At 38.7% G+C, this 22,264-nt stretch overlaps 1 protein-coding gene across 7 annotated transcripts in view; it reads right to left on the bottom strand.

The window, feature by feature from the left end:
• The window catches only part of ATP9B (ATPase phospholipid transporting 9B (putative)), a 237,520-nt gene that overhangs the window by 148,737 nt on the left and 66,519 nt on the right, over nt 1–22,264 (bottom strand). For 6 of the 7 annotated variants that reach the window (XM_038525732.1, XM_038525735.1, XM_038525731.1 and 3 more), the window contains one exon: nt 13,276–13,327. The exons of the other annotated variant lie outside the window; for it this stretch is intronic. In XM_038525732.1, coding sequence (XP_038381660.1) covers nt 13,276–13,327 — 52 coding nt within the window. The remainder of the gene's footprint in view (nt 1–13,275; nt 13,328–22,264) is intronic. 7 annotated transcript variants of the gene reach the window in all.

The raw sequence follows: 22,264 nt of genomic DNA on the forward strand, positions 1-22,264 counted from the left end.
CTCCTTTTTACCTTTGAGCTAGAATAAAATGTAAAATGAGAAGCATCTGCTCTTTGGATTTGGTCTGGTCACCTGGTGAAACAGTTCCTATAAGAAAACATTGATTCCTTATTGTAATTTATTCACACTTCAAGACAATGAGTTGGCCCCCTGCCATCCTCGGGAGAAGGCCAGTTAGGGCAAGTGCATTCACGTGTGCACGCACTATGTGTGCTGGATGAGCTACAGTAATCGAGAAGTTTCACTGCAATGTTGTTACTGTTATTACGGAGTCTCAAGTTGACCTACTCTTGGGATGGGGGGCGGGATCTGATTTCCAGACTTACCACATTATAAAGGTTCAAATGTCAATGTTCAACAAAAATTACAAGGCACACAGAGAAACAGGAGAGTATGGCCAATTTAAAGAAAAAAAAAAAAAAAAAAGATAAACAACAAATACTGTCCCTGAAAAAGACCTGACGCCAAATCCACTAGACAAAGACTAGTCTAAAAGATGCTCAAAGAACTGAAGAAAGATGTAGAAAGTCAAGAAAACAAATGATGAACAAAATGGAATCAATAGAGAGAAAAAACTTTTATAAAAAGAAAAAGAAATTCAAGAGCTGACAAATACAGTAATCACAATGAAAAATGCCCTGGAGGGAGTTGAAGGCAGAAGGAAGATCAGCAAACCTGAAGACAGGACAACACAAGTGGTCCAGCCTGAGGGACAGAAAGAGAGAGAACTGAAAAACCCCAAGCAGAGACTGAGGGGCCCATGGGACCCAGCACTTGATCCAACACACACACTGTGGGAGTCCCAAAGGAGGAGAGACAAAGGGGAAAAATCATTACTGAAAACATCCCTGATGTGACGAAAGACACACAGCTAAGAAGCTCAAAGAGGGTCAAGTCAGATGAAGTCGGAGAGACCCAACTGGAGACATGTTATAACCAGACTTTCAAAAGACAAAGAAGTGTGAAAGAAGCAAGAGAGAAGAGACTCATCACATCTAAGGGATCTTCAATAAGATTATCTGTGGATTTTTCATCAAAAACTTTGGATCTGAGACAAAGTCACCAATCCGGTTAAAGTGCTGTAAGAAGAAAAACCTGTCAACCAAGAATCCTATATCCAGCTAAACTGTGCTGCAAGGTGAGAGAGAAATCAAGACATTACTAGATAAGAGCAAAAACGGTCCCTTCAGGAAATGGTGCTGCAACAACTCCACACCCACATGTGACAACAGCATCCAGACAGACCTTATATCCTTCTCAAAAATTAACTCAAAATGGGCCACAGACCTAAATGTAAAATGTAAAATGCAAAACCATGGAAGTCCTGGACAAGAACACCTGGAGAAAACCTAGGTGACTCTAGTGTTGTATGGTGACCACTTTTTGGATACAGCACCAAAGATGTGAGCCAGGAAGAGAAACAGGTGATAAGCTGGACTTCACTAAAATTCAAAACTTCTGTTCTGCAAAAAACAGTATCAAGAGAATGAGAAGACAAGCCACAGACTAGGAGGGAGAATGTTCCCAAAACACATAGCTGACAAAGGACTGTTATTCAAAATACACAAAGAACTCTTACAACTCAACAATAAGAAACCCATCTGATTAAAAAACAGGCTATAGATCTAAAGAAGACACACGGATGGCAAGTAAGCACATAATCCTATGTCACCGGGGAAACAAGTTACCACCACAAGGAGACACCACTGTAACCCTATGAGAATGGCCCAAGTCATTGACGGGGGACGGGGAGCAACAGAAATCCATATTCGCTGGCAGAGGGGGTGCAGCATGGCGCCGCCAGTGTGGAAGACAGTTTGTGGTTTCTCACAAAGCTAAACATAACCACAGCGTATTACCCAGCAACTGTGCTCCTTGGCCTTGACCCAAAGGACGTGAGAACTTAAGCCACACAAAACCTGCACACAGATTTTACAGCAGCTTTTATCATAACTGCCAAGGCTTGGAAACAACTGGGATGTCCTTCAATAGGTAAATGAATAAACTCTGGTGCATCCAGACAATGAGGAATTATTCAGCCCTAAAAAGAAATGAGCTGTTAGACCATGAAAGACACAGAGAGACTTCATAATGCCTGCCACTCGGTACAGTGTGAGGAGAGAATCTGATAGAGCATTCCAGAAAAGGCACAACTATGGAGACAATGAAACCATCAGTAGTTGCTGAGGGATGAACAGATGGAGCACAGAGGATTTTTACAAATAGTATCATAAAGAAAAATACTCCATATGATGCCATAATGGCAGATACACGTCTTTCTACATTTGCCCAAGCCTACAGAATGCATACCTTGGAGAGTGAGCCCTCACGTGACAATGTGGGTCTATCTATAGGAACAAGTGCACCACTCCGTTGGGGCCCACTGATGTTGGGCGAAGCTATACGTGTGAGAGTGCAGGGATGTGTGGAAAATCTCTGTACCTTCCTCTCACTTTTTTGAAAACCTAAAATTGCTCTAAAAAAAACCCACGAATGTCTGAAAACACATTTTAAAAGTGCATTCAGATTAATACAGAATATATCAACCAAAATATTATAAAATTGATCCTCACATGGGTCCACCATAAATGTATTTTCTCTTCCTCATGATTTCTTAGTAACATTTTTTCTGCAGCCTACTTTGTTGTAAGAATATGGTGTATAATATCTAGAACATATAAACTGTGTTAAAAGACATATTGCTAAGGGTTCCAGCCAACAGTTGGCTATTAGTAGTTAAGTTCTGGGGGAGTCAAAAGTTTTATGTAACTTTCCAACTAAATGGGGGGCGGGGTGGGAGGGTAAGCAGCCCTAACCCCTCGGTCGTTCAAGGGTCAACTGTACAAACATTTGATCTCTGCAGTAAAGAGAGAAAACACTACAGAAACCCACATTGCAATTTATATGTGAACACCTGCAGGGATGGAGAGTACTTCTAGCTGTACATTTCTCATATTTCTATTTCAGGGCTCCCTTCCCCTATCCGTGTTTGCTCCATCCATCAACCTCACTGACAAGACACTGCTGATCAATGCAGCTCAGCACCAGTGTGGCTCTGGTGTACAGCTGACAGTACGCATGGTCGTTTACCAGTGCTCATGCTATGACAGTTATCGGCCGACTGCACTTCCTCTCCACTTCAGCAGCTCATTTCATCAATAACTTATCTCATGGCCTTTTCCCTTTTATCTAGAAGAGACTACAGCAACACAGAAACATTAAATAAAAGGTTTTTACAATATTTTAAACTAGCTATTTATTAGTATTGACGACATAACCTTAAGTGTCCTGGGTGAAATGGGTTTTAACTTTAAAGATACAGAAATCGTAAGATTACTGGTAGAGGGAGAGGTGAACAGCCTTATAAAGAAGCCTGTGGCTGCTCACAGGCTGTAGTTACCCAGCAGAGACAGGGCCTGAGACTTCAAAATGGTGGCTTCTAAGTCGCTTAGATTTAGAAGACAGAGCTAAATGATGCTGGTTGAGTTTTCTGCTACCTAATAGAACCTGTTAAAGATCCCTTACCCAGAGGTGTCTGGATAGCTCAGTGAGTGAACCGTCCAACTCTTGATTTTGGCTCAGGTCACAATCTCAGGGTCATGAGATTGAGCCCCGTATCAGGCTCTATGCTGAGCATGGAATTCATTTAGGATTCTCTCTCTCCCTCTGCCCAACCCTCCCTTTTCTCTCCTTCTCTCTCCCCCCGCCCAAAATAAGGTCACTTATCCATAAAGCAGCTGAAATGATATGGTTATTTAACAGTCAAATTAAGATAATTTAAAATGGTTAAAATAAACTACTAGATATTTAAAACAAACAAAAATAAAACAATATTAAGTAAATAAAACAATATCTCACCCCTGGGGAGAGGGGAGGGGAGGTTGTAAATACAGGCATATGCTAAGAAGAGTAAATTTATTGATATCTTCAAAATGATAAACATAGGGGATGCCTGGGTGGCTCCATCAGTGGAGTGTCTGTCTTCAGTTCAGGTCATGATCTCAGGGTCCTGGGATCGAATCCCACGTCAGGCTCCCTGCTCCATGAGGAGCCTGCTCCCCCCTCTGCCCCTTCCCCTGCTCCTTCTTCCTTTCCCAAATAAATACGTAGATAAAATATATATTTTTAAAAAGTGTAATTAAGACATGATGAAGATTTTACAGGAAGTGCCCTACCTCACGGGGTGTGGCTGTGCTCCTCCTCACCACAGCTTTACAGTCGGTGCTGCTCTTGCACATGCTCTCAAGATTCATTGAACTCCCAGCATGCTGAGAGCACTACTCCAGGCACTAACGGTCCTACTGACCTTAGTGTTTAGTCCAACAATGAGAGAAGTAAGCAAAATCAGGAGGAGTGAAAGAAGCTCTGGGAGACACACAGTATGGGGTTGACAAGCAACCAAGACTCAAAATTCTCAAACAGAACCCAGACTCATCATTTGGGGCACACCCAATATCCTATTGTAGAATTGGGGTGGAGTGGTTTCTGTGAAAGTCAGTGAGGGAAACGTAGAGCAGCTACCATCTACAATTAAGGGAAAGAGGGCCTCCACAGCAACAGGCTTCACACATCCAGAGAAGTCCCCGGAACAAAGCAGTAGACCAGCTCTGTTAGTGTTACTGTCTTTTCTGCCATGATTGGGATCCTTCTGAACCTCCAAGGCCAAAGAGCCACCATCGCAGATACCACTGGGGCTATGGGGGGAGGGATAGAGACTAAGATCAAGTGTCAGGGAGAGAAATTCAGGGACACGGGATTTAATACAAGTATACTTCTTCGGGGCCTGGCTCATTTAGAAAGTACCTTCCAAAGATCATTATGGGCAGAGACTAACAGAACACCCCAAACTAAGAAGAAATAAATATGGTATCTACTCTCTTAATTAGAAACTTCTACATCCAAGGCAGCCTCGGTGGCCCAGCAGTTTAGGGCCACCTTCAGCCCAGGGTGTGATCCTGGAAACCTGGGATCAAGTCCCACGTCAGGCTCCCTGCACGGAGGCTGCTTCTCCCTCTGCCTGTCTCTCTGCCTCCCCTCCCCCCCACCCCACCCCCCATCTGTCATGAATAAATAAAACCTTAAAAAAAAAAAAGAAATTTCCACATCCACTCCTCAAAAACTATATGGAGACATATGTGCATAATAAAAAGTCACTTATTTCTCCCCGAAACAAGAGGTTACTAATGTTGACTGAGCATCTCCTAGGTGTCTGTGCTGCTCTACATATATCTGAGGCCCTATCAGACAGTAGGCAGGTGACATGCCCCTCTTCCAAGCTCAGAGGCCTCACTGGGGAGGGCAGAATGAACAGCACAATGCCACCTTGAGGTCCATCTGACTTCAAACCCCTCTGCTGTACCATCACACAAAATTCACTACAGTTGATGAGTGAACACTCTGAATTGTGTTATACAAACATCAAAAACTGTATTTGAGTGCTGGTTGTTGTTCAGATAACTGTTTATTTTTTAGTGACTTGGCTAACCTAATTCTGTGACATCAATTTCCCCTGTAGCATGCCCTGTGTCACTGACACTGGCTTTCTAGGGGCTGCTCCGAGCCTCACATCAACTTCTGTTGGCCAAAAGTGGTGTCTGAATGCAATCAGTCAGATTTTCACCCTTTACCGCTGGACACATGTGGCTTGGATGCTATTCTCCCCAGTGCAGAAGTCAGTTCGTGATTCTACCCCTGGTTCATTCAGGGATGGACCAGCAGCTTGGAGGTTCTCTATGTCTATTCCTGGGACCACAGCTATGGTTTTGGCATCTGTGCAATCTTCTAGACCAACAAGGAGGCATGTGATTTCATTTCTAAGCTCAGCCTCCCAGGAACTACCACTGGGCTGAGCAGCACATCCAGAAATTTGCTTAGGAAGCCTGTAAGACTGCCCCACTCTGGCTGCCCCTGAACAGAGTAGCCTAACACACGCACACAGTGTTGAGTGTGAACCAGTGGGACTCTTACCCTGGTACTGGCAGTAAAATTTCTCACCGGGCTTCCACGTCCTTTGTCGGTGTATATCACAGGCCCTGTGAACAGCTGGCCACCAAGCTCTCCATGGTTTTCACCACCACCCTTAGGCACGAACTTCAGCAAGGTCTGCAAAGATCTCTGGCCCTCCCCCCAGAGAACCTCTGGGTCAAGGCACTGGAGAATGAAAGGGGACAGCCAGCTTGATCTACAGTGGCATCTTCCTTGCTTCTAAGTGGGTGCTGGGGTTAGGAGAGGGGCTGTGGTAGCCCCCCCAGGCATGTTACTTCTGCTGTATAAGCTAGCTGGTGGGGGACCTGCTGGGGCCCCATTACTCCCAGCTTGTCAAAACTGGGCATAGCTCTTGCCTCTGAAGGGAAACTGGTCAACAGAAGGGAGACTTAGCCCACCAGGCCTGGGGAAATGAGCGACTAACGGACACTCTTTGCAGGGTGCCGCCCTGGCTTGGCAGGGTAGTAAGGGCATGGAGCTGGTAGCAAGGACATGAAGCCAGTCTCTGAATTCTTGGCTGCACTGGTGTGGAGCAGAAGCTTCTTCCCAATGGAGTCAAATGCCACAGAATCAATCTGTTCTTACTGAGAAAGATCTCTGAAAAATAGTAAAACAATTACTCTCAAAAGAAACAGAACTGAACACTTAATTTATCTTAGGGGTTCTCTTCAATGAAAGAAAAAAATAAAAAGTCCTGTAGTGCTTTTCAACCAGGGGTGATTTTGCCCCCAGAGGGCACTTGGAAACTTCTGGAGACATTATTTTCAAAGCTGGGCAGGGAAGTGGGTGCTACTGGCACCTAGTGATGTGAGGCAGGAGTACTGTTCAGCACCCTATGGCGTGTAAGACAGACCAGACCACCACAATGAAGAAAGCCGGGGCCCAAGGTGCCAGCAGTGCTCTAGGAGATGCTGCTGTTCCCAGGGCCCGACACAGCACAGCAGGAAGACCAGCCTTGGGCTGAGCACTGGCTCTGTATCTCACTCACAACTGCTCCTTGTCCAGTGACCTCACCTCAATAAAGTTTTCATCTGCACAGTGGGAAACATCAAATTTGGAGGTGTGTTGTAAAATTTAGAGGAAAATCTATGAAATTCTGCCAGTGAGTGCCATATACCAGGAGCTTATTTAGCTACTATTTCTCAATTTGAGGGAACTAGTTAAGGTAGACATGCCAGAAAGTATCTTCACAGAGCCCAGTCCAGAACACCTCTTACACAATGTCCTAAAACTAAAATGGGTCTGTGCAAACCCACATCCGTGCTAGCCTCATTCTCCCTGGAACCCTCTGAAAGAAATACAGTCCTACACATCACGAGCATTTTCTTGCTCTCTTACTACTTTTCTCTGTCAGCTAATGCACTTTCAACTAATCACAGTTCAGTATCTGAAACATGCCCCATGCAAACCCTTCACCAATTATACTTCTAATTCTTTTAACTGCTCTCTGCCAGGGGCACTAATACTACCAGTTTGATTCTAGGACACTCACAGAAGCCAAGTCACTCTCCTAAGGTATAGTAAGATGGAGAACTATAAAATAAAATGATTTCTGAGTCATCTACTGTATCCAGTGAAGACTTATTAGGAGACCTTTGTCTGATTACATGTACTTAGAAAAATATATCTAAGTACATAAATAAATTTTGTTATGCATTACTTGTCAAAAGACCTATCATAAGGAGTCTATTTTACAAACTGGTTTCAGCTAAAAAGGAGCATACGAAAATTTGCAGTGGATGCTATTTCAAAGTTGATATTTTCCTCTTAAATATATGCATGTTTATATATGTGCATGTGTGTGCTTGTGTGTGTTCTGATACAAAAGATAACCTCATAGGGACTGAATTCTACATTCTGTCTGACACGTACTTTGAGATGTCACTGCCAACAGCTCTACTCTAGGTTTGCTTTCTAACATATAAAATAATAAGAAGGGAGAATCTCTAGAGTCTCTTATATTTCAAATATTTTATGTTTCTAAAAGTGAAACTAAGGGGCACCTGGGTGGCTCAGTGGCTGAGCGTCTGTCTGCCTTAGGCTCAGGGCATGGATCCCAGGGTCCTGGGATGGAGTCCCGCATCGGGTTCCCCACAGGGAGCCTGCTTCTCCCTCTGCTTATGTCTCTGCCTCTCTTTCCATGTCTTTCATGAATAAATAAGTAAAATTTTTAGAAATAAAGTAAACAATAAAAATGAAACGAGTACCAAAGTTCTATAAAATTATTAAACACCGGAAGTAATATAGTTGTCTTTCTTTAAAGAAAAAAGGACATGCTTCACGTTAAATAATTATATGCTGTTTTAAAAAACTTAAGGGCAATGGACATATTACTCATCTTTGAGTACGGTTAATATTATTAACCTCGCAGTAAATTATATGATTTAAAAAGAGAGAATCAACTGTAGCAAAATCAGGAGTATGGCCAACTTGCTGTGTCTTACACGTACTATATCTAATAATGTTTAACAGCAAGCAGTAGCTACCATGGAGATCAGTGAAGATTCAGCAAAAATGAATTATTAAATTGGTCTGCTTATATCCCGTTACAGACTTCCTATGAATACTTGATTTTATTTTGTATAATTGACAAGAGCTGACAGGAAAGGACAGGTTTAATGACAATCAAATTAAGATCAACTAGGCTATGTGTCACACAGGAGAGTGGCATCAAGTGGTGATAAAGTAACTGATGGGACACGATGAGACAGAGCACCAGAGTCTGTCATATACCGTGATAAGTTATCCTGTAATATCAGGAGATTGCTTGCAAGAGCTCACGTACCCAATAGCTCTGAAAGAGATGGGTACAGTATATGATCGACAAAAGAAAAATAGACATTGACTTCGCATATGTAATACCAGATCGTTTGCCACTAAACTTGATTTCTAAATCATTTATATGACTTAATGACCCTGCATGAAATTTTTAAGCTGGTGGGAAGATGAATAGCACCAAGGAGACAATGTGGATGAGCACAGTGTCATTACCTACCCCCACCCCACAAACAGGTGACGGCTGAGCTATTGTAATATGTCCTAACACTTAAACTATAATGTCATCACTTAGGAGACAAGTGAAAAAGATATTGGCATTTATAAGAGATTGATGAAAATTAGTTCTAAAGCATTAATTTCTCTTAATACCACTAAAAGAATTGTGTGCATTCAGGAGATATTTGATCTGAATTAAGAAACTGATGAAGCCATTGATTAATTGGAATTTAAGCCATCAGTCCCCAGATCCATCAACAGCTTCATCTGCATTCTAAACAAGCAGAAGCTGGCCCCACAGAAGGCCCTGTGTTAATACACAGTCAATATGACACCACAGAGACTCCCTGAGTTGCAACTGTCCAAACTTGGACACACCACACAGATTTAACATTTTTATGCTGGCTAAGGCTTGAAGATTTTTATTTTATTTTAATAGATAATGTACTATCAGATTCTCCTGAACTAAAACTGACAAGTAGTAAAATAATATCAATAGCGTTAGCAGGTAAACAATCCTGAATATGTGTACTTTTGAAAACGAGACAATTAAAAAACTTAAAATAATCACTTAAGTCACAGAAACAGAATTTCTAAAGCTAAGAATTCCTGATTTAAAGCAATATTATGACACATATTTTATCCAGCAGGGAAGGTATTTGTCTATTTTATAAAAAAGAATAAGAGCATGAAATAGCAATCTAACATTTTAGTGTCTGTATATCTGTAATCAGTGATAGTTTTAACAATTTAAATTTGATAGAAAAAATAATAAAACTAAGAAATATAATAGAACTGTAAGCTTAAACAGACTATAATAAGGTCTAAGTCAGATCCAATAATAATCTACCAGGAATATACGAAACAATAAAAATAATTAGCATACATGCACATTATGTACATTTTTTTAGGGAACAAGGTGATAATTCTTAAGAATCTCAGTGAGATCCAGGACCTCCAAAAGACTGATTATCATTACACTACCACATGTCCCTACAACATGAAACCCAAGGGAAAACTAGAGGGAAAGAAAATGTTTTTAAAAATCATCAGTTTAGATAGAATGTCCTTTACACAAAGCTAACGTAATAAAGAGTATCTTGTTAGTGCTTAATGCTTGAATATTCTATTTATGTGTTAGTGCTGTAAGTCATTCAAAGGCTGAAGAACGTAAACTGCTGTTAGTCACATCTTCAACAAGGCATTCATATTGTCCAGCCCTCAGACTCCTCCTCTACAAAATGGAGTTCTCATCATCTTCCAGCTTTAAAGTGGTTATTTTTCATCTTATATCTCCTAACACAACCTGTATTTCTTTTTAAGTTAATTATCTATGTATTTCCATATTCAGGATCATTTCTACCACAGTCATTAAAAGGTCAATTAATATAAAACCATCTCTCAAACGTAAACATTTTTGCTATTCATTACACTGAATACATTTAGAAACAAAGACAAACAAATCTTAAACAAATAGGTGATGTAAACAGGGATGACAGTGTTAAAAAAATCTCTGAAAATCCACTCCTCCATAATTTTGAGACCATCAGTAAAAAAATCATCAAAAGCAACCTTTTCAGAATTCTGGAGACTAATCAAAGACTTGCAACAGTCTCAGGTGCATTTATTCAAGAAACACGGCTAAATCGAGCTGAGTGAGAGTGAGCTATGTAGTGTTCTGTCTTCTCCCACTCCCAAACCCTCTTCCCCCTAAGCCTATGGTTCCACGGTGACTGAGAAACCTGAAATTCTAGCAGCCACTGATGGGGACAAATCAGGGCTGGGCTCCTCAAATCCATGTCCAGAGAACTGTAATCACTTGACCAATTAGGGCTTTGCCTGGATTTGACCTGACCCAGAGCACATATATCAACAACAGTGTTTTCTCTGGACTGTTCATCAGAAAACTATCAGTCGCAACTGTTTAACATCACAGCTACTTCAGCTGGTGACAGAACTGTGGTAAACAAGGTGACCAAAAAATTTAAAAGAAAATCTAGAAAATCAGACGATGTAAAGGAGGCTCTGACAAATCCTAACACATTCCTGGGAGCCCAGAAGCTCCTGCAGAGCTGCACATATGCCCAGGAACACCTAAAAGGTCTTCATGTCTCATGCCAGTGACCTTGAGGCTCTATATAAGCAAGAAGTGAAAGCAAGGCAGAGCTGTCCACTGCTGGCCATAGCACTGCAGATGTTAAGGGAACATGAGCTACTATTAAAGATAAACCTTGCAGTTTGGGTACTTAAATATCTCCCTTATAGAATCACTTGGTAATGGGAGGAGAGACAGCTCTGTTCCACACAGTCATTCATGAACCCAGGCTGAAGAGCAGCTTCTAAGATTACCCTAGTCATGGACACTAAACTGACGCTGGGAAGGAAAGAGTCAACAGCTACAAAAGAGGTTAAAACTAGGCCTGGAAGTGGCACACAAGACTGTCAGCTGTCCTCCTTTGGCCAGACCTCAGCACACCAGCCTCAGCGTACCTCCTTTGGCGAGACCTCAATGTATTAGCCCAATCTAACAGAAAAGGGAGTCTAGTTGTATTTCTGAGAAGAAAGAGAAATGGACTGCAAGAGGAGCTCTGTAGTCTGCTCCACAGGAAGAAGAAAACCTCTGATCAGTAAAACAATACATAAAGTACATCAAGCAGGGCAGCCCGGGTGGCTCAGCAGTTTAGCACCGACTTCAGCCCACGGCCTGATCCTGGGGTCCCAGGAACAAGTCCCACGTCAGGCACCCTGCATGGAGCCTGCTTCTCCCTCTGCCTGTGTCTCTGCCTCTCTCTCTCTCTCTCTCTCTGTGTCTCTCATGAATAAATAAATAAAATCTTTAAAAAAACAAAAAAGGACATCAAGCATATTGATTATTAGGTGTAGCTGAACTCTTCTGTTAATGGCAGCCTCATATTAAAATGTAAATAACCATAACTATAGTTGATGAAAAAACATTTTTCTTTCTCATGACTTAAAATGTCCTTTGGAAAAAATGCTGTTTATATATGGAGAAAAAGCTAAATTAACAACTCTAGCACCTGATGGCTCAGTTGGAAGAATATGTGATTCTTGATCTCAGGGTCATGAGTTCAAGCCCCATATTGGGTGTAAAGATTATTTAAAAATTAAAAAAAAATAATAAAATAAATTAACAACTCTAAAATTTAACTTTGCCATTTCTAGAGTTTTCACACTACAAATAATAAGACATATATACTGAGCTTCCAATCTGAGCTTCCTATAAAAATATTGTCCATTTATTCAACAAAGTCAGAAATGCAACACAGAAGGAACTTGGGTATTACTTGATAAACCTCTCATTTTTTTTTAAAGATTTATTTATTCATGACAGATACAGAGAGAAAGGAAGAGACACAGGTAGAGGGAAAAGCAGGCTCCCTGCAGGGAGCCTGATGCAGGACTCAATCCCAGGACTTCGGGATCATGCCCTGAGCCAAAGGCAGATGCTCAACTGCTTGAGCCACCCAGGTGCCTCACCTCTCATCATTTTAGACATTATGAAAATGCGTGACCATGTATCTAGGTCACATAATTAAGAACTGACCTAAGCAGACTAGACTTTAGGTTTCCTGATTTCCAACACACAGTTCTTTTCCTTGACCACATGAGGCTTCCATCTCATTACCCCCTTTCCACCTTCTTCTTACTGGTGAAAGCTCAGGTCATATAAATATCATTTACCCTGTGAAACCCACTCACCTAAGCAAATTGTCTGCTTCCTCTCCTGTTACCCCCACCCATCTTATAACTCTTAAAAGTATCTATATAATCAGAGTATTACTGTCAATGTACGTATATCCATACATAAGTAGATCATGACCTCTTTGAAGGGAAAAATTCAGTCTCATTCCCTTTGTATCTGATGCAACAAGTAATATCTGGCACAAAAACAAAACAAAACGAAACAAAAAGTAATACCTGGCACAAAGTAAGTGGTAAATAAATTCTTGCTGAATTAATAAAACTGAAAATACAGAATAGCAATCAAATTTTGAGCAACATCACCATTTAATTACTTGGATATCAATACAGCTTTGAATGAAAGCATTCATTTGATATAAAGGTTGTGATAGGACTGTATTTTTTAAAACAAATATTTACAGTAAAGATCACCATTTTAAATATCAACAGTGAAATGTGATTCGGGATTAACGAATTCAATGTATCATCATTTGAAGAAAACTTTTTATAAGAATAAATTTAACTTTTACCTTTCAAAATGAAAATTAAACTAAAATACTAAATGATCAGCAATTTAAATACAAATAAAAATACCTGCTTTTTCTGATGTCCTAAGAAATACCATGTCCGATGGAATTCTTTGATTCTGCAGAGAGTAATATAAAACACTAATTATCTATATGTAAGCTTATAAAGTAATACAATTTCATTACAAAGCAGAAATAGCTAGTAAAAATAAAAAAGTTAGAATTAAAATTTATGCTGAAGCAATGAACATTAATTTGTATAATTTATATTTAAATTCATTTTTTAGTTGAATTTCTTTACAATTCTCTTTCATTAACAAACCATGAAACGGCATTTGGGATGACCTGAAAACTGCTCCATTTATGAAAAATGATAAATATTGCCTCTTCTGTGTCCTCTTTGTTAACTGAACTCATACATACAGTATAGCGATTTTAGTCCTATAAAAAATTATGCCCCCTCCCTATTAGATTAAATAACCCTACAAAGTGAGAACAGAATTCCTCCAAAGCCTAACACAAAACAGAACATATCATAAATGAAACATTTACTCAACGGTGAATAAAGGAATAAATGTACAACTGAGCAAACAAAAAAAAAATAAGCCCTACAAATTTGAGAGAGACTCTTTTATCAAGCAGAGAAGGACAAAAAACTTAAAGGTACTTACAAGCATATAAGCTTATATGAGTATTTGCTATCCATACATTTATTTAATCATTACTAATAATTTTGTCAATTGGAAAAGCTGTATCAAACTAAAGAAAAAATATATGGTAAGAACACGTCACAGAATTTCATGAAGTACTTGTATTTTTTGAGAACTAAGTAAAGATTTACCCACACATGATAAATGGATTACTTGTCAGTAACCAAGCAATAAAAACAAATATAAGTCATTCAAGGTGAAAATGATATGTTGTGGGCCAAAGCTATCTCTTTCTAACAAGAACAAGAAGGATCAATTATTAAGATCTAAAGAACTCATAGGTCAAAAAAGAAACCACAATGTAATTTAGAAAATATTTTTAACTGAATGATAACAAAAACTCAACATAGCAAAGTGTGTGAAACCATTCTGCCAAAGCCAAAGAAAAATGTTGAGGAAAACAGATAAAAATAAACACACACAATATATAATGGAAGCTAAAAATACAAGCTAAATATCCACTTGAAAGTAAGGGGAAAAAAGCCAATGAACCCCAAAGAAAGTACGAGGATATAAGCAAATATTAAAACAAAAATTAGTGACACAGAAAACAAGTATATACATACAAGTAATGGACAGCAAGAAAGTATTTTTTAAATATGCCCATTTCACTAGTAAGAAAAACTAAGGTTAGACTATAACTAACAAAAGACAAGCAAGTCAAGTTCTCTAAACGAAAACTATCAAGCATTACTGAAAGAAGTTAAATAAAACCTAGAGAACACATCATGTCCTAAAATCAGGATGCAAAGATGTCTGTCATGTGCCCATCAATTGACCTATATATTTAACATAAGCCCAATCAAAATCTTAACATGATTTTTGGGAGGAATTGACAAGGTATTCCTAATATTTACAGGGAAATCCAAAGGCCAAGCATGAATAAGACAAATGTGAGAAACACAGAAGGCTGGCTAAGTCTACAATATACCAAAACTAAAATATTAAACTAGAACAGTGAAGGCAAGATGGCATTTCATTAAGATAGGTAATTATAGGGCAGCCCTGGTGGCTCAGTGGTTTAGCGCCGCCTTCAGCCCAGGGTGTGATCCTGGAGACCCGGGATCAAGTCCCATGTCAGGCTCCTGGCATGGAGCTTGTTTCTCCCTCTGCTTGTGTCTCTGCCTCTCTCTCTCTCTCTGATGAATAAATAAATAAAATCTTAAAAAAAAATAGGTAATTATAAGCAATGTAAACACAAAGATCCAGAAGGGAGGTCCACATGAAAATGGATACTGGATTAATGAGAAAGATGCCATTGCAGAGCAGTGACAATTATCCTTTCACTAAACAGTGTTGAGAAACTTCGATATATACAGGAGATGACAGGAGATAACAAATGCTACATCTCTGTATCAATCAAAACATAAGAATCTATTCCAAATGAATTCTCCTTCTAAATGTCAAAGTCAAAACAATAAAGCCCTAAAAATATTATATTTTCATAGCTTTTTGGTAGGGAATATTTCTTCCCCACCAAACCTAAAAAGACTCCACCTTCTCCACAACCAAAAATTTCAAAAAACATAACAAAAAACCCCAACAATAAATGAAAAGATTAATAAAGTGGACTTCATTAAAATTAAGAAGATCTGTTCAGGGGCAGCCCAGGTGGCTCAGCAGTTTAGCACCACCTTCAGCCCAGGGCCTGATCCTGGAGACCCGGGATCGAGTCCCATGTCGGGCTCCCTACATGGAGCCTGCTTCTCCCTCTGCCTGTGTCTCTGCCTCTCTCTCTGTGTGTATCTCTCATGAATAAATAAAATCTTAAAAAAAAAAAAAAAGATCTGTTCAACAAAGCACACCAGGGAGGAAAAAAATACTTGCAACATGTAGCTAATAAGAAACTCCCAGCCACAGCCCAGACAGTGGCTTAGCGGTTTAGCGCCACCATCACCCCAGGGAGTGATCCTGGAGACCGGGATCAAGTCCCACATCGGGCTCCCTGCCTGGAGCCTGCTTCTCCCTCTGCCTGTGTGTCTCTGCCTCTCTCTCTCTCTCTCTCTCTCTCTCTCTCTGTCTCTCATGAATAAATAAATAAAATATTTTTAAAAATTTTTTAAAAAAAGAAACTCCCAGCCAGAATATATAAAGGCCTATAAACTGTTAAGAAAAGAAGGGATAACTTAGAAGAAAAATGCGAAGTGATTTTAACAGGTTCTTTCCAAATAAGAGATTCTCAAAATTGGGACGCCTGTGTGGCTCAGTGATTGAGCGTCTGCCTTTGGCTCAGGGCATGATCCAGGAGTCCCAGGATCCTGCATGGAGACTGCTTCTCCCTCTGCCTGTGTCTCTGTCTCTCTCTCTAGGTCTTTCATGAATGAATAAAATCTTTAAAAAAAAACAAAAAAAAGATTCTCAAAATCATGTGAAAAGGTGTCCAACCTTATTACTCTTCAAGAAAAGGTATGTTAAAACCACAACTACTACATACATATTGGAGATGCTAAATTAAAAAGGCAGACAATGCCAACTGTTGGGAAACATGAAGCAACAGGAACTCTTACACACCGCTTATTAGAATCTAATTTTGTTCACAACCTTACAAAATCATTTGCAGTACCTACTAAAGTGGTGCATCACATACCCCAAAATCCAACAACTCTACTCTTTAGGTATATATACGATAGCAATGTGTACTCAAATGAGCCAAAAGGCATGAGTCCAGTATGACATGTTACTATCACTTCTGATAGGCAAAACAAATAAGCCACCCAAATAGCCACCACCAGAATGGATAAAAGACAAAATGAACGAATTATGGCTATACACAACAAAATGGAAGAATCTCACAAACGGTAGTGGGTCAAAAGAAAAGTACCCACCTAAATACACACTTCTTGAAAAGCAACTACTCACAAACTCAATTCTGAATTTATGCCAGTTCTATGCTGTCTAGATCACTATAACTCTGAATAAAGTTTTAATGGAGAAGTATGAATACTATAATTTTATTCATCTTTTTCAAAACTGTTTTCACTATTCTGGGTCCCTTGTATTTCCACATAAATTTTTAAATTGGATTCTCAATTTCTGCAAATAAGTCAGCTGGGATGTTGAGAGGGATAGCACCAAATATGCAGATCAATGTGGGGAGTACTGCCATTTTAACAATATTAGTACTTCTAATCCATGAACATAGGATGTTGGGATGCCTGAGTGGCTCAGCGGTTGAGCATCTGCCTTCAGCTCAGGGTGTGATTCTTGGATCCTGGGATCTAGTCCCACATCGGGTTCCCCACAGAGGGCCTGCTTCTCCCTCTGCCTATGTCTCTGCCTCTCTCATGAATAAATAAAATCTTAAAAAAAAAAAAAAAAAAAAAGGAATGTCTCTCCATTTATGGAGTATTTATATAATACTAAATACTAAAGTATTTATATACTTTAGTATATTTCAACACTGCTTTGTTGTTTATTCTTAACAATAATTTAACTTATAAGTATTTTATCTTTTTTAACACTATAATGGATTTTTTTTCTTAATTTCACTTTCAGACCATTACTCTTTATTCTCTTCCCGTTTTATCTTTTGTGAAGCAGTCATAAATAAACTAGGTAACTTCAAACAATCATTGGATACTTTCTATTTGTCCTTTCCTCAAGACAAGGAACCACACAGAAGAGACCTGTGTTTTATTAACATTATACAGCCTAGTATGATGTACAACTGTTTCTCTGACCCTCCCACCCATTCAGGATATATGGACTGTGTCTGATTTGGGGCTAGTATGGATAATGCAGGCATACGCATTCATGTATGGCCTTTTACGCCAACTTAAATTAACATTTTTTGTGTTAAAAAGTCCAAGAGTTTAACTGCTGGGTCATATAATAATTGCATATTTAATTTTTTAGGAGACTAATGATTTTCTAGAATAAGTGTAACATTTGATAATCTCACCTGAAATGTATGAGTGATCTATTTTCTTCACATCACTACTAGTTAGCATCTGGGGTTATCAGTTTTCATGGTAGCCATTCACTCAGTGTGTCCTGATATTTCACTGGGTTTTAATCTGTGTTTACAGATTACTAATGACATGGAATATTTTCTCATGTGCTTATATTCCATCTGTAATCTTCTTTGGAGAAAAGTCTCTTCCATCTTCTACTCATTTTCTAATTTGATTTTTCTTTACTGTTGAATTTTTACATATTCTAGATGGTATGGTATATGGTAAGTATTTTCCTCACCTGTACCCTGTGTTTTCATTGCATCTTTCATAAGCACAAATTTTTAATTTTAATAAGATGCAACTTATCAGTTTTTTTCTTTTATGAATTGTGCTTCTGGTGCCTAAGAACAATTTTTCTACACTAGATTCTGAATATTTTCGCCTTAATTTTTTTTTAAGTTTTTACATTTTGACAATTTTCATTTAAATCCATGATCCATTTTCTTAAATTTTGTTAGTTAATATATAGTGCAACATTGGTTTCAGAAGTAGAATTCAGTGATTTCATCACTTACATACAACATGCAGTGCTTATTCCAACAAGTGCCTCCTTAATGCCCATCACCCATCTAAGTCCATCCACCTGCCTCCAACAACCTTTAGTTTGTTCTCTGCAGTTCAGAGTCACTTATGGCTTGTTTCCCTCTCTCCTGTTTTTCTTTTCCCTTTCCCAACGTTCATCTGTTTTCTTAAATTCCACACAAGTGAGATCACATGGTATTTGTCTTTCTCTGACAGCCCAAATGTCCACTGACTGATGAATGGATAAAGATGGAGAGTGTGTGTGTGTGTGTGTGTGTGTATGTGTACACACAAACAGAATACTACTCAGCTATCAGGAAGAATGAAATCTTGACATTTGCAATGATGTGGATGGAGCCAGAAGGTATCACGCTGAGTGAAATAAGTTAGAAAAAGACAAATTCCATGATCCATTTTTATTGAATATCTATATAAAGCATAACATTTAGAGTAGGTTCATTTTTTTTAACCCATGTATGTCTACTAGCTCCAGCCTCATTTGTTGAAAAGGCTAACCTTTCTCCATTTTTTTTGCACTTCATCAAAAATCACTTGAGCATCTGTGTATATCTATTTCTGGGTCCTCTGCAATGTTCCACTGACCTTTGTTTCTACTCTTCTTACACAGTGTTAATAACTATAGCTAGATAGCATTCCATAACATCAGGAAGTGATCCCTCTCACTTTATCCTCCTTGTCAAGACTGTTTTTGCCATTTTAGCCTTTACAAATTAGTTTTAGAATAAGCTTATTTTGTCTAAAAAAATAAAAACAAAACCTTGCTGAGATTTTAATGGGAATTGTATTAAACCTATATTCAATTTTAGGAAAACCAGAATGTTCCAACCCAAGACTAGAGTGTCTTTCATTATTTTCATGAGCACACTGTTATTTTTGGCATAACTACGATTTTGTTTTCATAGTAGGGACTACAAGAGTACTTCAGTTTTTATTTGTTTCCACATGTTGGAAATGGGATTGGTTTTTGAGTGGTGACCTTGTAATTTGCCACTTTGCTGAACCTACTCATTATCATTAGTTCAGGAGGTTTTTCACAGGTTCCTTGGGATTGTCTATGTACATAATCATGTCCTCCACAAACAGGGACATTCTTATTTCTTCCTTTCCAATCTGAATTCCTTTTATTTCCTTTACTTGTCTTATTCTATGTAGCTAAAAATGTTAGCTGAATTAAGAGTGGCAAGAACAAACATCCTTGATTTACTCCCAATCTGAAAGAGAGGCATTCAGAATTTCACCATTAAATATGATGTTGGCTGTTATGTTTTTACAGAAGCTTTTTAAGCATAATTAAGGCAATTATCATCTAATCCAAACTGTGGAGAGTTTTTATCGTGAATGGGTCTTAGATGTAGTCAAATGTTTTTCCTGCATCAGCTGATATGATCATATAATTTTTAGTCTGTCATAGACTGGATGACACTGGGTGATTTTAGAATGTTGAACTAGCCTTCAGTACTCTGAATAAGCTCCACTTTGTCATGATATAGCATTTTCTATATATATTGCTGTTATCAATTAGCAATTATTAAAAAAATTTTTTGTCTATATTCATGAGGGATATTTGTGGATTTCTTTTCTTATGCTTTGTCTTGTGCTGGTATGAGGACAGTAACTAGACTCCTTTTTTCTTTTTTTAAGATTTATTTATTTATTCATGAGAGACTGAGAGAGAGAGCGGCAGAGACCTAAGCAGAGGGAGAAGCAGGTTCCCTGCAGGGAGCCTGATGTGGGACTTGATCCGGGATCCTGAGATCATGCCTTGAGCTGAAGGCAAACGCTCAACCACTGAGTCACCCAGGCATCCCTAGTAACTGGACTTCTAACATAGGCGAGGCATTGTTCCATCCTCAACTATTTTCTGGAAACTGCTGTGCAAAAATGACACTAAATCTTCTTTAGAGGTCTCAAGGAATTCTTCAATGAAAATATCTGGACCTAGATAATTCCTTCTTGGAAATTTTAAATTGCTCATTCCATTTCCTTACTGTTTGTAGAACCATTCCTATTACCTGTTTCATTTTGACTGGGTTTGGATAGTTTGTGATTTGGGAAGAACTGGTCCATCACCTAAGCGGGTGTATAGACTAGAGTGCAGCTGTTGGTAGCATTCCGTAGTGACCATTTCAATGGCTCAGAAGGAGCAGTAGTGATTGCTTTTGCTTTCATTGATTTGTTATCTTGTCTTCCTATTTTCAATTTCATTGATCTGCTCTTATCTTTATTATTTCCTTCCTTCTATGTGCATTGATTTAATTTTGCTCTTCTTCTTCTAGTTTCCTGAGCCAGGAACTTAGATTATTAAGTTGAGATCTTTACTTCTTTCTAATGTCAGCACTGACTACTATGAAATTCCCTTTCAGCACTGCCATACGTGCATTCCATGTACTTTATTGTATTTTCATTTTCATGCAGTAATGTATATATTCACAAATCCTTATCCCACAACTAAAGTACACTGTTCACTTTCCACATATTTTAGAGTTCTCCTATTGCTGTGTTGTTATGAATTCCTAATTTGATTTTCTATGATGAAATAACATGCTGTATGCTGTATGGTTTCAAATTCTTTTCAATTTTTTGAGGTTTTATGGATATGTTTTATCTTGGTGCATGTTCTGTGGACACTTGAAATAGATGTATGCTCTCCTCCTATTTGGGAGAGTGGTCTGTAGATGTCAGATCTGGTTGGCTGATTCAGTGAGGATCTTCTCTGTCACTGCTGAGTTCCCACCTGGCACTTCTAACCAGAGAATGGGGCTGAAGTTCTCACTCCTAATTTCTTTTCTTCAGCTCCAACAGTTTTTGATTCATGTATTTTGTGATTTCATTACTTGGTGAGTACAAATCAAGGATTATTTTGTCTTCTTGATGAATAACCCTGTTATTATTATGTGATGTCCCTCTTTATTTTTAGTCATTTTCTTGACTCTGAGCTATATTTCACTAAATATTAATTTGGCCCACCTACTTCTGATTAATTTTTTGTGGTGTATCTTTTCCATTTTATTATTTTCCTTCATCCTATTTGTGTCATTGGATTTGAATTCCTTGTGAATGGCACATGGCTGGGTCTTTATCCACTCTGCCTATCTCAGGATTGGTATATTTAGACTATTCACAATAAAAGTAATTACTGACACATTAGCACATAAGTCTGCATTTTATGATTTTCTGTTGATTTTCTCTGGTATTCATTCTTCAGTTCCAAATTTCTTACACTTTCTTGTAGGTTACCTAAACTCTTTTCAGGAGTCCATCTTAGTATCTCAGACTGTATCTCTCTGCATATTTTTTGTAGTGTTTCTTTTGGGTATTAAAATACACATTGTAATACTTATTAAATTATTTAAAACATTTATTAAATTACATTACCTCAAAAAAAAAAAAAAAAACACCTATATAAAGACCTGTCTTTCAAAATCAGCTATTAAAAAAACATGTTTAGGTTGAATAATGAAGGAGGACTCTCAAGTGTCACCTCCAATTCTGCTCTGCTTTGTGCCTACCTGGACTTCAGAGCTGATGTTAGGACCTGTAAGATGACCTGGACAACCTTCAACTTCTAAGTCTCTTCTTCCAAACAGTTACCCTACTTGACACATTCCACAAGTAATAATGTTTCAATTGACATGTTTTTCTAAAAATTTTAGATACTTCTTAGGAGGGTTCCTTGTTAAGCCAGGAAACAATCTTCGGATTTTCTTTCTTTGTCCTGCATGCGTAATCTAACCTGGTCTGTGCATGCTTCTAGCCTACCACTTTTCAAGTGCATGTCAAAAGAGCTGCTTCTTCTAGGGAGAGTCAGAAGCTGCAAAAACAGGAGTTTAAACACAGATCCCTTTAA

This window comes from Canis lupus, chromosome 1 (genome assembly GCF_011100685.1).
Source record: "Canis lupus familiaris isolate Mischka breed German Shepherd chromosome 1, alternate assembly UU_Cfam_GSD_1.0, whole genome shotgun sequence".
Classification (NCBI taxonomy): Eukaryota; Metazoa; Chordata; class Mammalia; order Carnivora; family Canidae; genus Canis; species Canis lupus.